At 52.3% G+C, this 16,356-nt stretch overlaps 4 protein-coding genes across 4 annotated transcripts; 1 reads left to right on the plus strand and 3 right to left on the minus strand.

The window, feature by feature from the left end:
* Positions 1 to 158: 158 nt before the first annotated feature.
* Positions 159 to 1,147, plus strand: N7484_011633 (60S ribosomal protein uL5). Its single transcript, XM_057122020.1, has 3 exons — positions 159 to 214; positions 276 to 673; positions 739 to 1,147. The coding sequence occupies exons 1-3, from the start codon at positions 212 to 214 to the stop codon at positions 863 to 865; spliced, it is 528 nt and encodes a 175-aa protein (XP_056967774.1). The 5' UTR covers positions 159 to 211; the 3' UTR covers positions 866 to 1,147.
* A 1,331-nt stretch (positions 1,148 to 2,478) lies between these two features.
* Positions 2,479 to 3,111, minus strand: N7484_011634 (uncharacterized protein; the record flags this gene model as incomplete). Its single annotated transcript, XM_057122021.1, has 2 exons — positions 2,479 to 2,730; positions 2,947 to 3,111. Coding segments are annotated over 2 exons (417 nt in total), but the record flags the coding sequence as incomplete, so codon positions are not given.
* A 1,265-nt stretch (positions 3,112 to 4,376) lies between these two features.
* N7484_011635 (pyruvate carboxylase) lies at positions 4,377 to 8,100 on the minus strand (the record flags this gene model as incomplete). Its single annotated transcript, XM_057122022.1, has 2 exons — positions 4,377 to 4,559; positions 4,627 to 8,100. 2 exons carry the CDS (start codon positions 8,098 to 8,100, stop codon positions 4,452 to 4,454), a joined length of 3,582 nt encoding a protein of 1,193 aa, XP_056967776.1. The 3' UTR covers positions 4,377 to 4,451.
* A 2,749-nt stretch (positions 8,101 to 10,849) lies between these two features.
* Positions 10,850 to 16,336, minus strand: N7484_011636 (uncharacterized protein; the record flags this gene model as incomplete). The annotated part of the gene is made up of 6 exons (XM_057122023.1): positions 16,242 to 16,336; positions 16,148 to 16,168; positions 15,980 to 16,006; positions 15,538 to 15,909; positions 11,257 to 15,477; positions 10,850 to 11,206 (listed from the first exon to the last, which is right to left on the minus strand). The coding sequence occupies exons 1-6, from the start codon at positions 16,275 to 16,277 to the stop codon at positions 10,850 to 10,852; spliced, it is 5,034 nt and encodes a 1,677-aa protein (XP_056967777.1). The 5' UTR covers positions 16,278 to 16,336.
* Positions 16,337 to 16,356: the final 20 nt, after the last annotated feature.

A 16,356-nucleotide genomic window follows, 5' to 3' on the forward strand; every position in this document is an offset into this window, starting at 1 on the left:
CCTGACAGAAATATGATTAGATCAGCAATAGGCCTCATATGGTCACGTGCCGCAAAATTTAAGATTTCGCATCACATGACTTGAGGGCTCGCTTCCGACTTCCCGTGACCTTGATCCCGTGATTCCGGAGCCCACACAAACCGCTTTTGTGCTTTTCGCAAGTTCTATCTCGTCGACAACCACCCTCACGCCCACCCACACACCAGTCGCCATGGTATGTTAGCACCACAACCACCATTCTACATCGCACAACACATATTCTAACAGCAATGCAGTCGGACGGAAAGGACAAGAGCGCAAACCCCATGCGCGAGCTGCGCATCCAGAAGCTCGTGCTGAACATCTCTGTCGGCGAGTCTGGTGACAGACTTACCCGTGCCGCCAAGGTGCTGGAGCAGCTGAGTGGTCAGACCCCCGTCTACTCCAAGGCCCGTTACACCGTCCGTACCTTCGGTATTCGTCGTAACGAGAAGATCTCCGTCCACGTCACCGTCCGTGGCCCCAAGGCCGAGGAGATTCTCGAGCGTGGCCTCAAGGTCAAGGAGTACGAGCTCCGCAAGCGCAACTTCTCCGAGACCGGTAACTTCGGTTTCGGTATCTCCGAGCACATCGATCTGGGTATCAAGTACGACCCCGGTATCGGTATCTACGGCATGGACTTCTACTGCTGCATGTGAGTGACATCTGGAATAAGGTCAGAGGAGGCAAGGAACAAAACTAACCGTTGATTCTTAATAGGACCCGCCCCGGTGAGCGTGTTGCCAAGCGTCGCCGCTGCAAGGCCTCCATCGGTGTCAACCACAAGATCAACAGCACCGAGACCATGAAGTGGTTCAAGAACCGCTTCGACGGTATCATCCGGTAAACGCCTCATGGAAAGTTGGGGTGAATGAAATCTTGTGATTTACGATTCTCCCTCCCGAAAAGAAAACAAAAATCTCGGTCCAGGATGAGAATCAACCCGGCCGGGCTCCTGATCTCTGCGTCGGATATGGTGTTCTGAACCTTTCTACTTTTTTAATCTACCACGGCAACCAGGATAGGCGTGTTAGAGACATGAATTCACTACACATTTGCACAAAGCGCATTCCCCTTTTCACAATGAAGGCTTCACGAAAGGTGTTGATTTCCGCATAACCATTGTCGAAAAGACTGGTTGATACTGGACCCGTCTGGTATCACCATGACTCGCTTGACTTGGGTTTGCCCGTCAAAGAGTCGGTCTGTATCTCCGGGTTCGTCCTGTGAGATGAGTACCACCCTGGCCTATCTTGTCCGTTACTGTCTACACCTGGTGTGCTTTCTTTGCGTAGCAGTAGTCTTCGTAGTACGTAGTCGTACTTGGGCTGAGATGCCCCTCTAGACCTTGGAGCCCACACCCCCACCAGCCCAAATCTACTCGGAACTGCCCATCACACCTCCCACAAGTACTGCACCAGAATTCAGTTACTTTCGACATCTCCTCGCTTAGCGAAGTCAGTCTTCCGATGTCCAACACTACTAGAAAGAACTCCAGGTTTATCGATCTACGTCATTATGTGCCCGGGGCAATGCCACGACAAGTGGTCGAGAGCAGGTATTGAAATAACCTCAAATTTGATTGAAATAAGTCTTAAATGTTCCAAGGTTCTTGAAATATTCGTACTGTGGAACGGTAATGAAATCATCGGTAATCACCCAATTGCTCACAGCTCGTCTGGGCAGATGTTGCATGTTGCAGCTTGCTTTTCCTACTGTAGTTACCCCGAGATCAATCATTTATGACAAATAAAAGGTATGCACATCGGGGCTTTTGCGATCGCAATCAGCTCCCCAGCCTTTACTTTTCACTTCATACCAGGGTCGGACCAATTTTTGCTGTCGCTCTTTTTCCTTTACACGGAAGAGGAGAAGGACTCAATAGAAGAGAAGAATTGGAATTCGGAAAAGAGGGGTTTCTACATTCGAAATTCGCGGCTTCCTTATTTGGAAATATTGAGCCTTTGACAAATGAAACCTTCCATGCAAACCAATCCAACACAAACTTGATGTGTAGACCAGGGATAGAGGTGCTTGATGTTGAAAATGGGTTGTTCCCTTGCTGATGTGTATGATAGCCCACCGCGGGCGGCACACAGCCCAGGTAAAGCCCTTGCTAGTCAGGTAACTAGACTAAACATTTCAGTGGTAAATCAATCTAGTGATATTATTGGGATATATGTAACTACAATATACCATCGATGAATAGACAATACAGCTCAATGCTTTCCAAGGTTCCTGGTGCAAGTCGAAATATATCTTTGGGAGTACGCGAGCCAATTCAAACTTCATTTTCAATGCAGCTCATTTCATAATTTGTAATAGATAAAACATAAACGTCAATAATAACAAATCAAAAGCTGGATACAAGACCAAATCAAGATCCATCCAACCCACATTCCCACCTCATATCCCAATACGTATCAGCCCAATCAAGATGGTACCTCAAAATCACCTACTTCCCCCTAGTATACCCATTCCAAAGCTTCGAGAAGTATCCCCCGGAACCTGCTGCTCATTCCAACTCGCCCTCCGTCCTGCCATGCTCGGATCCGTACTCTCCCGCTTCTGAGTCTGCAGGTTCGAGAAGAGACCTGCACCACTACCGGAGGACGAGGCACTCGAGCGTCGACGTTCGCTGACGGTGGGTGTGTTGGGTGAGCCGGCGGGGTTTGCGGTGGCATTGTTCGAGGATGTAGAGGCGTCGGAGCCCTGAATAATATCATATTAGCCAATGTCAATGTTGTGTTGGTGGGCTGCATAGTGAAAGTTAGCGAAGTTCAAATGCGAATGCAGTGGGGGGGGGAACTCACCATTTGAAATTTAGTCAAGCGATAATTCAACACATACTCCGACTGATGCGTAGGAATAGTGTTTTCAAGGAGTTCTATAGTTTATAGGGAAGGCAGGTGCTGGGCTGGACAGTACCTTCCGGGCATTCAGATTAGCCATCATCTCCGGTGTCAGCGCCCATGATGCACGGGAGGCTGGTCCCTTCGCTCCACCTGCCGTCCAGGCATTGACGTGCTCGTAGCGATCACCGGCACTACCGTGCCAGTGGCGGCGTTCGTTGTCATTCGCGTTGTCGGACATGTTTGAGTGTCCGTTTCAATCGATATCCGATTAGGCTTGGGTTTGCTGTTCCAGTATTGGAACAGTTTGTATTTTCTTATAAAATGGAGGTTGTAAATTAGTTCAGTTTGAAAGAGATTAGATTGGTGTGCAAAAAGAGTGAAACAGATTAATGGGAGCTAGGAGAGTCACATGGGGAGAAGTCAAAGACGTCATGGAGGGAATGTTTGGGATGGATGCTTGGGATCCGTGGGTAGGGGGTTTGGGATCTCTGTGGAGATCGAGATTGATCTGAACATTTCAAATGGAAGATACAAGAGGACGAGGAAAAGAAAAAGAGATAGAGACATACCGTGATGTGTTAGAGGAGTAAGAAAGGTGCAGAGTAAATGGAGGGGAAAGACCACACTTATATAGCAACGCACAGGAATCTATTACGCATACTACATACATGAAAAAGACCCATAACTAACTACTACCTTACCCAAGCACTAGGTTCAGCTCACGTATTATGGTAACTAACCCCGGACTTTGGTAGTTACCCCATCAGGCGATCATCGTGAAACCAACCAAATGAATCACCATTGTTGATGAAGATACATACTGTACACAAGGGTCTGGGATTACCTTTGTGAAATCCAACCACTGATTTCCTGATGAGAATCGTTTCCCATGAACCCAGCGAGTCGGAGTGGCTGCCATCTTGATTACGCGGCGGCAGCTTGACGTAACAAAAAATGCGGGGAAAGCTCAGAAGAAATCAGCTAATTGCTGCATGTATTAGTCTAGTACTCGGTACATGTCCCAGTATGTGGCCTTGCATATCAGAAGCAAGTACCGTATACCCCGCATATCGTTTTGCTTAACACTAGCTGGGCGATCATGTTTCAAGTTGGGTGTTTCCAGGGTTGGTATCTGGTCTTGCCGCATGCGATTACGTCGTCAGACTGCTTTGGGGATTGGGTTTATCTCGATTGCGATTGAGTTTGAACTGGATCTACTGGAAGAGTCGAGATATGTGTATCGGTGGATTTGCCCAAGCTCTTACGCACTCGACATAGGGTCTGAGATCCACAAGACCTAGCACAGGCCCTAGGTGACACGGGTTAAGGTTGACTCCACTCGAGCTGGATAGTACTACTTTACCACCAAGGATATGACTACTGGGTTGATAGATGGCAATAAATGAAGAAAAAAATATCCATTCGTCACGGACGATGACAGTAATAAGAGATAACCAGAACCTAAGCCAGCAATAACAACCAAAAAAGTCCCGCGGGAAAAACAAACCAAACGCTGAAAGCTATCATTCACATCTTTGCGCATCAGTCGTGCACATCTTATACACAACTTTTAGACATTTAAGCCTTGCCGATCTTGCAGATCAAGTCCTGGCCGTCAACGGAGTCACCCTCCTTGACTTGCAGGCTCTCGACCTTACCACTGTGAGGGGCGGAGATGACCATTTCCTGGAAAGCTATTAGTATAAGGTTCATAATAAAAAGAATACTGTTTCTGGGGCAAGTTATCACATACCATCTTCATAGCGCTCAGCACCGCAATGGGGTCACCCTTCTTCACCTCGTGGCCGTCGTGGACACGGATCTCAACAACAACACCGCTCATGGGCGCACCGACCTGGCTGCTGTCTGCAGCATCGGCCTTGGGGCGGGCAATGTTGTCGACGGAGGCCTTGTGGTCATCAACGCTGACCTGGCGAACCTCACCGTTGACCTCGTAGAAGACCTCACGCTGACCAGTCTGCTCGGAGAGGGGACCGATGGCGAGCAACTTCAGGATCAGAACCTTGCCCTGCTCCAGCTCGACGTGGAACTCCTCGCCAATCTCAGGACGGGCCAGGAAGAAGCGAGTAGGCAAGACGGAAAGATCACCGTACTTGGAGACGAACTTGCGGTAGTCCTCGAACACCTTGGGGTACATCGCGTAGGAAGCGACGTCGCACTCGGTGGCGGAGCCGAACTTCTCGCGGATGTCCTTCTTGATCTGGGTCAGGTCCAGGGGCTCAAGGTAGAGACCGGGGCGCTTGTCGAGCTTGCGGCGGTCGCGCAGGGCTCGGGAGCGGAGGGGCTCGGGGAAGCCACCGAAGGGCTGACCCATCAGACCCTCAAGGAACTCCAGGACGGATCCGGGGAAGTCGAGCTCGCCGGCGCGGGCGACAACGTCCTCAGCGGTCAGCTTGTTGGACACCATGAACTGGGCAAGATCACCAACGACCTTGGAGGTCGGAGTAACCTTGACGATGTCACCAAGCAGATCGTTGGCGGCCTCGTAGGCCTTCTTGGTCTCAGCCCACTGCTGACCGAGACCGAGCTGGCTAGCCTGGAAGATCAGGTTGGTGAGCTGGCCACCAGGGATCTCGTGCTCGTAGACTTCGGGATCGGGACCGGTCAGACCAGCCTCGAAGGGAGAGTAGAGCAGACGAAGCTGAGCCCAGTAGGTGTCAAGGGCGCGAACGTGGCCCAGGTCGAGCTGGGGGTCCTGCTCAGTGCCCTGGAGCGAGGCCAGAATGGCACCGATGCTGGGCTGGGAGGTCATACCAGACAGACTGTCAGTGGCGGCATCGACGGCATCAGCGCCAGCCTGGGCGCAGGCAATCATCGAAGCAACACCGGTACCAGCAGAGTCGTGGGTGTGAACGTGGATGGGGAGGTCAGGGTAGCGCTCGCGGATGGCACCAACCAGGAGACGGGCAGCCTGGGGCTTGAGAACACCAGCCATATCCTTGATACCAAGACTATGAGTGCCCATCTGGACAATACGCTCAACCAGAGCCAAGTAGTACTCCAAGTTGTACTTCTTGCTGGGGTTCAGCATGTCACCGGAGTAACAGATGGTGGCCTCAACCACACCACCGGCCTGCTGGACGGCCTTGATACCGACCTCGAGCTGGTCGACGTCGTTGAGAGCATCGAAGACACGGAAGATGTCAACACCGTACTTCTTGGCCTGCAAACAGAAGTGGTAGATGGCATTGTCGGGAAGGGAGGAGTAGGCGACACCGTTGGCACCACGCAGCAGCATCTGGAAGGGAATGTTGGGAACAGCCTTGCGGAGCTTGCGCAGACGGTCCCAGGGGTCCTCGTAGAGGAAACGCATGGCGACATCGAAGGTAGCACCACCCCAGCACTCGAGAGAGTAAGCGTTGTGGAGAGCGTGGCTGGTCTCGTGAGCGATGTTCAGCATATCAATGGTACGCACACGGGTGGCCAGGAGAGACTGGTGGGCATCACGCCAGGTGGTGTCCATAATCAAGCAGCCCTTGTTGGCACGCACAGCCTTTGCCCAAGCAGCGGGGCCCTGGCTGTCAAGAATCTGCTTCCATCCCTTAGTGCAGGGCTGGGAGACATCGAGGGGAGCACCAGTGGCATCCCGGAGGATGGGCTTGATGATGTCAACCTTCAGCTTGGGTTCACCAATCTGGCCCTTGATGCTGCTGCCGTTGACGGCGACATCACCCAGGTAAGCCAGCAGCTTCTGGGCACGGTTCTGAGAGTTGACTAGGGCGAACAGCTCGGGGGTATCATCGATGAAAGTGGTCCAGCAGGTACCATCAATGAAAGTAGGGTGGCTCAGCAAAGAAGCAAGGAAGGGAATGTTGGTCTTGACACCACGAATACGGAACTCAACCAAGGCACGCAGGACCTTGCGGCGGGCAATCTCGTAGGTGGAACCACGGCAGGTACACTTGACCAGCATGGAGTCGTAGTGAGGAGTGATGATAGCACCGGCGAAACCGTTACCACCATCAAGACGCACACCGTTACCACCAGCAGAGCGGTAGACCTCAATCTTACCGGTATCGGGGGAGAAGCCCTTGGCGGGGTCCTCGGTGGTGATACGACACTGAATGGCAAAGCCACGGATGGAGATGCGGTCCTGAGTCAGACCAAGCTGCTCAAGGGTAGCACCAGCAGCAATCTGGATTTGAGCAGCAACAAGATCGATACCGGTGATCTCCTCAGTGATGGTGTGCTCGACCTGAATACGAGGGTTGATCTCAATGAAGTAGTGGCGGTTCTGTTGGTCCACCAGGAACTCAGCAGTACCGGCGTTGCGGTACTTGACAGACTTGGCCAGCTTCACGGCGTCAGACAAGATCTGGTCCCGCACGTTGACAGGGAGATCCTTGGCCGGAGCAATCTCAACGACCTTCTGGTGACGACGCTGAACGGAGCAGTCACGCTCGAACAGGTGGACCACGTTGCCCTGGTTGTCACCGAGCAGCTGGACCTCAATGTGCTTGGGTTTGTCAAGGAAGCGCTCGACGAAGACGGTGCCGTTACCAAAGGCCGAGCGGGCCTCGGAAGTGGCACGCTCAAAGGCATCACGGAGCTCGCCCTGGTCGCGGACGACACGCATACCGCGGCCACCACCACCGAAGGCGGCCTTAATGATAATGGGGAAGCCATACTCATCAGTGAAAGCCTTGACCTCCTCGTAGCGCTCAACGGGTCCTTCCGTACCGGGAACAACCGGGACGCCGCACTTGATCGCCAGCCGGCGAGCGGAGACCTTGTCACCAAGAGCATCAATGGTGTCAGCGGTCGGGCCCACGAAAACGATGCCCGCCTTCTCGACATTTCGGGCGAATTCGGCATTCTCCGACAAGAAACCGTAGCCAGGGTGGATCAGGTGCACACCGTGCTCCTGGGCGATCTTAATGATCTCCTCGCCCGCCAGGTAGGCACCAACGGGGGTATATTGACCCCGCTTGCCAATCATGTAAGCCTCGTCGGCCTTCTGGCGATGCATGGACAGACGATCTTCGTGTGAGTAGACGGCAACTGTCTGCAGAGACAGCTCGTGAGCTGTACGGAAGATCCGAATGGGGATTTCACCACGGTTGGCTACGAGGATCTTCTGGAAGTGCATGATAGTGGAGTTCGCCCGCAGACGACGGTGAACGGAGTCATGGTGGTGTTCGAGATGGTCCTCGACGAACTCGGACTCATCGATTGCCTCCTCGAGTTGACGGTGCGGGGCAGACATTGTGACGTGGGGAAGGGGGGAGATGGGGAGATTAGAGAAATAGGACTGGAGGTTGGGGACAGATTAATTGAATGGCCCGGAAAACTCAATTGCCCGAATGACAGGGAAAAAAATAGAAATGCTGGATAATGTTTTGCGCGGGGGAGTGACTCACGGATTAAATGGGCTTTTTGAAGCTCTGGATAGCTGAACCCCAGGCCGATTTCGGCAGAACGCAAGCGCAATTGCTCGCAACTAGCAGAGAGTCAGAATAAACCACGACTCCCAAGATAATGAATCCAGGAATTGAAAGAGAACTGAGATGAAGAGGAAAAAGAAAAGTGGGAGGTGGGATAGATAAAGAGGGGGATCGAAACTATATGGTGGATCTGCGAGTCACAAGTACTTTCCGGGGCGAACAGGCTGACATGCAGAATGAGGTAACGGGTACTTACCGCCACGGTCTCACCGGTACACCGGACAACTCTCACGCGGATCCAAGGAATTTATTTGATAGCCAAGCAATCAATTAATTCCAAGATGTGTAATGGTACGTATGATTGTGTAAAATTTCTTCCCTTCCCCTACGACCTCCCCCCCCCCTTATATAGTTATTCTTAACGCCTACGGAATGAGGGGCTGTCCCACATGTCCCTAGGAATCTAGGCGAAGTCGGCGACGAGATCTCCCGATGATCTCATACCATTGACTCGATAGGGATCGGGTGGATTAGGTAAAATCGTAGCGAGAAAACTACCTCGGGTCCTCGGACCTTTGAGCTTTCATGGGTAAAGAAAATAGGTCTAGGGATCACGCAAAGCAAAAAAGTGGGTAACAGAGCAAGAGTCCAGACAATGACGACGGATATAGACGGGAAAACCTGGAGAGATTGTCCGGGGGAAACTCGGACAACTCTCGATTGTGCAGAAACGAACCCCATACCAATCACGATCGCCGATTAATCACGGGGAGTTCAGTTCACCTCGGGGAAAGTCATTCCGAAACCCCCATGTCCCATGGTTTTTTTATCATATCAGTTTACCAATTGCCCAGAGATTTTTGACCTACGCGTATCGGGCGCCTAGCCGAATCTGTTGAGTCATGCGTACAAGTCCCTAGAGGAAAGGATCTCCAGTGTCCCCCCGGTGTACTCTTCCGACACCGCGAGGACCGCGCGGGACTACCACGGTCACCGATCTGTACCTGACCCTTACTGAGGATGCCCATTCCCCTTGGCATTACGGTGATCTCCCGCCGATGTATGACAGGTTGCGATTTCTAAAACAGCCAAGTGAGCCAAGAATCGCGGCATGAAGGGGCCAATACTACTCTATAATAACCGGAGACGCGATAGCCTCCCCGCCCCACGTACCAAGTGCCGGAAACCCTTCCTAAAACTAATTAAGGATATCCGTTGGCACGAGAACAATCTACGGAGGACAGGAAGACACGAACTATAGACATTGATCAATAGATAATCTTATATAGCCCCACGTACCTCAGAAATGTGACTGCATTGCAGCAGCCAAGTCCTGCAGTTCTGCAGTTCTGATAAGCAGAACAACCTAAGTAAATCCGCAAATCAGATCCATCCCCACCACCACACCTTATCACCATCCCAACTGAACCACAACGTCATTCAGTTCGATTGTGATATTCAAGATTCAGAATTCAACACGTCAGCCCCTGGAACCGCAGCACCCCAGATCTCCAGAATCTCGTTCCAGACGGAAAAATTTACTGCCACTATTCTTCCCGCGCCGCACAGCTGGGGGAGCTATACACTCCACATTCTCCACGGGGTAAAGAATTTCCCCGGAACACAGACCTTTGCTGCTGTTCCATCTAGCCGGGCCGAGGGTCGCTTCAGATGATCGGTCTCGGGCTCAAGGAGAGCAGGAGTCAAAAACGAATTAAAAAACTAAGTGGCGAGCATTAGATACGCCGACCCGGAGATTCGCAAGCTTGCACTCGGCTCGGGTGGATGCAGTCAATGCTGCTAGTGCCAGGATAGGGTATCAGACGTCCTGCAGTCGAACCAGATGTACCGTACTTTATCAACAAACCATTGAATATACCTACCCGCCGGTATATTAAAAAAAAGCAAATTGATACTCAAAAAGTAGGTCAGCGTCGATCGCCAAGAGCTTACTTGAATCGCTAGTTTCGTAATCTGCTACCCACCCTCGATGATCTAGTCTGGGCACGTATGTCGTGTGACGGAATCTAGCCTCCCTCAATTCCTCGGTGCAACCAGGTTCCAGGCTAGGCACTCCTTGCGCGGGGATCTATTTACAATTATTTGGACGGGGCTGATGGGTGAAGAATGCCATGCCTTGGCGTCTTGGCGGGGTGGACGGGGTTGAGAAGGTACTATCGTCAATCGTCTATGATTGATTGGCATTGCATGTCTTGGCAAACATCCTGCAGAATTTGAAGGTGCAGGAACTAAGGCGGGTTTGGTAACCAAAACGCCATGCAGTTTACTGAAACGAAGGTCTATCATGGCCCAGGCCGGACGTAGGGAAGCATTAAGAACGCAAAAGCCTATCAAAATACATTGGATGATAAAAAAAGAAGAGCGCGAAAAACAAATTAACGGGGCGGCCGTCATGATATCCTCCTATGGCACATTTTCCCCGCTTGGTAACCTTTCCCCCTAGGACTCAAGTCTTTTGCTTCGCACCAAAGAAGTCATCACGTCGCTTTATGGTACATAAAAGAAAAATAAAAAGAGGGGAAACAAAATCCAGGGAATCATTGCATCAATCTAGAACGCGCGGTAGCCAGTGACTTGGGGGGTGAGACCGTTGGCTTGTTGCCCATATGGCATAGGGCTGGCGGCCGGGCTCGGACCTTGGGTCAACATGAGTCGAGAGCCACCGAGGATGGGGGTGTTGTCCTCCTCGGTCTTGTGTGTCTTCTCCCGAGACTTGCGCTCCTCGTTGTCCTTCTTGAGCATCTCGATGGTGCGGGTTTGCTCGCAGAGGAAGTTGATCATGAAGGGCATGGTGAAGTCGTGCAGGCCCTTGCGCCATGAGATCTCCATGATAACGTCGGGGCGAATGAGGTCGTAGCAGGCATACAGCATGCCCACGTAGCACTCACGGCTGCCGATATCCACAAACTATGGAAGGTTAGTATCATGATCATTCATAGGAAAGACAGTAAACTTACGTAGCGGAGCAATTCCTCAACAACCTCAGTCTTGGCAGAGATCGCAGCTGTCTCAATAGCATCCTTGTAGAGCTTGTCTTGCTTGGACAAGGCAATCGACTTCTCCCAGCGCTTGTTGTTGCGGTAGATGTTGGCGGCGATCTGGCGGAAGAAGATGAGCTCGTGCTTCTCCAAACGCTGAGCGAGTTCCACAGCGTCAAAGTTGTCGTAGTTGTCCACCGAGTCGCGGAGAGTCTTGTAGTCCTCCTCCTCGATCAGAAGCTCGTTGATGGCATCGTTCACAGCCCGCTTGTTCTGGGTCTGAACGTTCAAGAGGAAAGGCTTGATCAGGGGGATGTTATCCGAGCTCTTGAAGATGCGCACGACACGGTTGACATCAATGCGAGGGGTCAGAACCTGGAGCAAGTCGGTGATGAGGAGAGGCTGCTCCTGCAGGTAGAAGTTCAGAGCCCGGTAGTAGATCTCCAAGTTGGCAACCTTGACGACAATGTCCTTGAAGGAGTGGTGCTCCCAGGATTCGGCAGCACGCTCCATCATAGCCAGAGCGGCGTTATCCCACTCGTCATAGTGGCAGTAAAGGAAGACCAGCTCGGGCCACAGGTTTGCTTCCTCACAGGCGCGGATCATCTTAGGGATGTTGATGCGAGACCAGAAGAGCTTCAGGTGTTCCATCACCCGATCCGGGTGGTACTTGGACAGAGCAATGCCCAGCTCGGTGAACATACCCATGTGGGCACGCTCCAAGCCCAGACCTGCCTCCAGAACGGCGATGAGCTCATCGAAGTAACCATTGCGCTCGTACTGGCGGACGAGGGTCTGGAGCTCCTCAGCGTGGACAATAAGGTTGAGACCACAAATCTGGGCAAGGCGGAACTCCTTCTTGTCCACACAAGCCTCGTTGACCTGCTTCCAGACCTTGACGCTGTTGGCCTTGCGAGCGCACTCGACAGCTGCCTGGTACTCTCCCAAGTGGACCAAGGTGGTCGCAAGCTTGGCCCAGTTGGAGATGCTGGTGTAGAAGATCTTGGCGGCTTGGTGGTAGCCCTCCTCGTAAGCCTTGTCACCAGAAGTTTCAACATCAGCGACGTTGGTAGCCCGGAGGAAGTCCTCAAGCTCTGCGAGCTGATCAAGACGGGCGAAGCAGAAGGCGAGAGAGGTATCGATAGCGGGCTCGCGAAGAGTCTTACGAGCCATGCGGAGGAACTTCACAAGTTCCTCGTCCTTGCCAGCATGTGTAGCAATGTCAATCACTTCATTGTAGTTGGATGGGTCATCGGCATGGATGTACGACTCAATCGAGTCGGAGACACGCAGACCATCAAGCTGGGCCTTAGCAACCTTGCTCCAGACGTCGGGGAGCTCCATACGCTCCGCGAATTCCTGAGCCCGGTCAATGCTAACAATGTTCTCAACAAGGACATTGACTGCGGCAAGGTAGTTGTTGACCTTCTTGTAGATCTCAAAGGCCTCCTCATAGAGACCAACACCAATGCACATCTCAGCAATCTCATCCGCAGAGAACTCATTCAGCTGTTGGATGTAGCCCATCAAACGCCCCTTATCAGCCTTGGCGGCGGTCAGCATCAACAAGTTCTGCAAGCTGGTGTTATCATTGAACGGTGAGGGCTCCAGGATAATCTTCTCCAGCAGCTCAATCAGCTCACCAGGGAGATCAGCCTCGAGGAAGCACTTGACAGCCACAGAAACCTTGTCAGGCTCAGTGGACTCGGGCACTGCAGTGGCAACGACCTGATCGACGAGCGAGCGACGGTGGATGTTGTTCTCGCTGAGGACAAAGGTCCAGACCTCAGGGTCGGCACGTTCAACCAAGTAGCGGGCCTGGGCACGGTACATGGAGTTCTCGTTGGTGATGTTTATAAGCTCCAAGTCATTCTGGCCCTTGCGGTAGGCAATGTACGCGAGGTTGGGATCACGCTTTTCGCAGTACTTTCCGACAATCAAGGTGTCATACTGGTCGTTCTCCTTGAGGAATTTCTCAGGGTTGTTGTTGCTATCGATGTAGATCTTGGCAAGGGCATTGTAAACGGCCTGCTGCTGGCTGCCAGTAGCAAGGGTAGCCTCCAGGAAGGGCAGAAGCAGCTTGAGGCGGTTACGGCTCTCAACCTCGGAGACGAGCTCATCAATGGGGATGACAGAGGGATCCACAGTGGCAAGAAGGTTCTTGATGATGCTCTCATCGCAATCGACATCCAGCAGACCACCAATCACAGCAGGGGCGCGGGAGGGGTTGACGCGCTGCACGTACACTTCAATGGACTTGAACTGCTGGTTCTGGTAGAGGTAGAGAACCAAGTCGTGGATGAAGTTGAAACGGTCGCAGACGATAATGAGAGGAAGCTGCTCGGTCAAGTGGGCCTCCTTCAGGAAATTCTTCACCTTCTCTGCGTTGTAGTAGTTGCTCTCGCGACAAATGCGCTCAACCTCGGTGAGTTGGCCCATAGCGGTAGCAGCCTCAATGTACTTGAAGTGCACGTCGGGGTCCTCACTGAGGTTGACGATGCTTCCAAGGTAGTAGTAGAGACCCTCGGCAGTGCGGTACTTCTCCAAAAGATCAATGAGGCGGTTGGCACCAAGCAGGTCGGAGAACTTGGTGGCGATTTGAATCACAGCCTGCAAGTTCTGGCGAATGTTGGACTCGAGCATGGTGTCCAAGCAGTCGAGGGTCTGCTCAACAGAAAGACGACCGAAGTAGCTCATCAACCACTCAGGGCTCAGCTTGTCAGTGCGGACAATGTTGCGCTTGATGACCGCGGGGTCATCCGAGTTCTCCAGAGCGCGCTGAATGAGGCCGGCATTCTCACAAAGCTGGGCAACGCGGGCGCGATCGTAGTGGGTGAAGATCTCGTTACCAAGGATGGCGTCCGCAACTTGGGATGCGTGGACAAGGTTCATCTCCAGGAGTCGGGTCTGGAGATTGCCCTGCTCAGGCTTGTTGTCCTTCAAGGCATCAAGGAGGAAGGAAGTTGCCTGCTGGATCATGTTCTGCGAAAGGAAGACGTCCACAACCCGGTCGAGGTCCACAAGAGCACCAGACTCTTCACTGGCAAGCTGAGTAGCAAACTCAGCACCCTTCTCGGGGTTGACTCGCACGATGTGCTGGAGGAGCTGAGTGTAGTCGGGTTGGTAACCCGCTTGCTTGGAGTAAGCGAGAATCTTGTCAAATTGACCAGTCTCAGCGAATCCAGCAACAACCTTGTGAGGGATGTTGGCCTGGAGATACATACTCAAGGCCAGATTCATGTCATATGGCCGGACGATGTCTCCAAGTTCCTCCGAAGCCTCCAGCTTGTTCTCGCGCATCCACTTCTCGAGCAAGTGCTTCCGGTTCTGCTGCAGCACGGGCCGAACAAGCTCCACACTCTCGTAACGGTTGAGGGAACCCTTGTCAAGCAGCATACCGAAGTACTGCAAAATGACTGACATTTGACCGGTCTGAGGTGCGTTCTTGAAACGGGTGATGGTTTCCGGTGTACGGAGGAACCCACGAGGGGAGTTGGCAGCAACCTTGGCAGCCTCACCATAATCGCCCGCAGCAATGAAGTTATCGAACTGTGTCTGGAATAGGTGATCGACTCCGGGAAGACCAGCTCGCGAGGCAAGCTTCACCGCAAGGCCGGCCATTGCGGGGTTGGCAGTCAGATAATCGATGATCGTGTTCTCGTCAACGCTAACAGACAGAACCTGGCCCTTGCGGTTGACACCGAGAATGCCAGCACCCTCCGTGTCGGGGGCAGTGGTGAAGATGGTCTCGCTCGAGATACGGTTCATGAAGATGCAGGTACCAGTTTCAAGATCGTAAAGATGGATGAAACCATATTTGGTCACCAGGTAAATAATGTCGTACTTTGTGGACACCTGCATCGCCACAGGGAAGTCATTGACAGCCTCCTGGGGGAAGAAGACCTCCACAGCCTTCTTCTGGAATCGCGGGTTGGGCTCTTGGTGATCGATTTCGGCGATTTGCAGCTTCGCGCCGGTCTGCGTCCGAACGGCGAACGAAAACAGGTGGTGAGGCAGGGGAGATCCCTCGACGTTAATGGAGGCGAAAGCAGCGGCGTGACCTTCAATGAACTGCGAAATACCCCTTTCCTTCGAATAGAGCTGCATGGAACCCACAACACGGCCCTGCTGTTGGCTGATACCAACAACGACCATCCATTTCTCCTCGGAGTTAACGCGGTAGTTGATAATTTGGCAACCCTAGCAAAAACCAACTGATCAGTATGAATCCCCACACGGATCTAGTGAAAGTGAATTTACCGCCAAGTTGGGAAGTCTTTCGAACATCTTCACGGGTTGTTGCTGAGTGGCATCGTAGACATCCCAGTGGTAAACGGCGGTATCGGTAACCAGGCCCAAAGACTTCTCGCTGAACCACTTCCAGTACACAATATCTTCATTCATCACCGCGGACTTGAGTTTAGACTTTGCGCCGAGGTCAAAGATCTGGATTGTGCGGCCTTGGGCCTTGAGGGCGATAATGTTCTTGTTCCAGTGCATAATTGCACTGTCGGCGTTGATTGGCCGGCGCATGACCTCATTGTTGTTCTTCAAGTCAACGATGATTACTTGAGGCTTGTCGTCCTCCTCGAGCTTTTGGCGAACACAGATGTAGTGATCGGATTCTAGGGTCTGCGATGCGGTCATTGCCAGGTTAGCCGCGTTTCGACCTCATTTGTTTTGGGGGACATGTGGCACTTACACATGAGGTGAAGCCAATTGATGCCGGCTAAAAATGACCGAATACGTTAGTTAAGTGTATCGATGAGCTAGGGATGATTGCCGGGTGTAACCGGCATATCCGTGTAGCCAGGGCCGGGGTCGTCGCAAGCAACTTTCTGGGGAAAGCGCAGGCAGACTGGGGACGTACCGCAATGCCGACATTGGTCAACTATTTCACAATTGCAGTCAGTAAACGGAGCAAGAAAGGCCGTAGAATCCTTGACCGGGTGACATGAACTCACATTGACCACCTCTGTGAACTTGATAGGGAGAACCATATTTACTTAGGCCGCAGTACGACCAGATCCACCGACTGAACGCCCCAGAAAAATGATGAAATAGAATGAAAGAAGAAGA

Source organism: Penicillium longicatenatum (assembly GCF_028827895.1).
Source record: "Penicillium longicatenatum strain IBT 33135 chromosome Unknown contig_7_segment0_segment0, whole genome shotgun sequence".
In the NCBI taxonomy this organism is placed as follows: domain Eukaryota; kingdom Fungi; phylum Ascomycota; class Eurotiomycetes; order Eurotiales; family Aspergillaceae; genus Penicillium; species Penicillium longicatenatum.

Coding starts and splice junctions, on each gene's coding strand:
- N7484_011633 (XM_057122020.1), top strand. Junction 674..738: donor ATGGACTTCTACTGCTGCAT/GTGAGTGACATC, acceptor GATTCTTAATAG/GACCCGCCCCGGTGAGCGTG.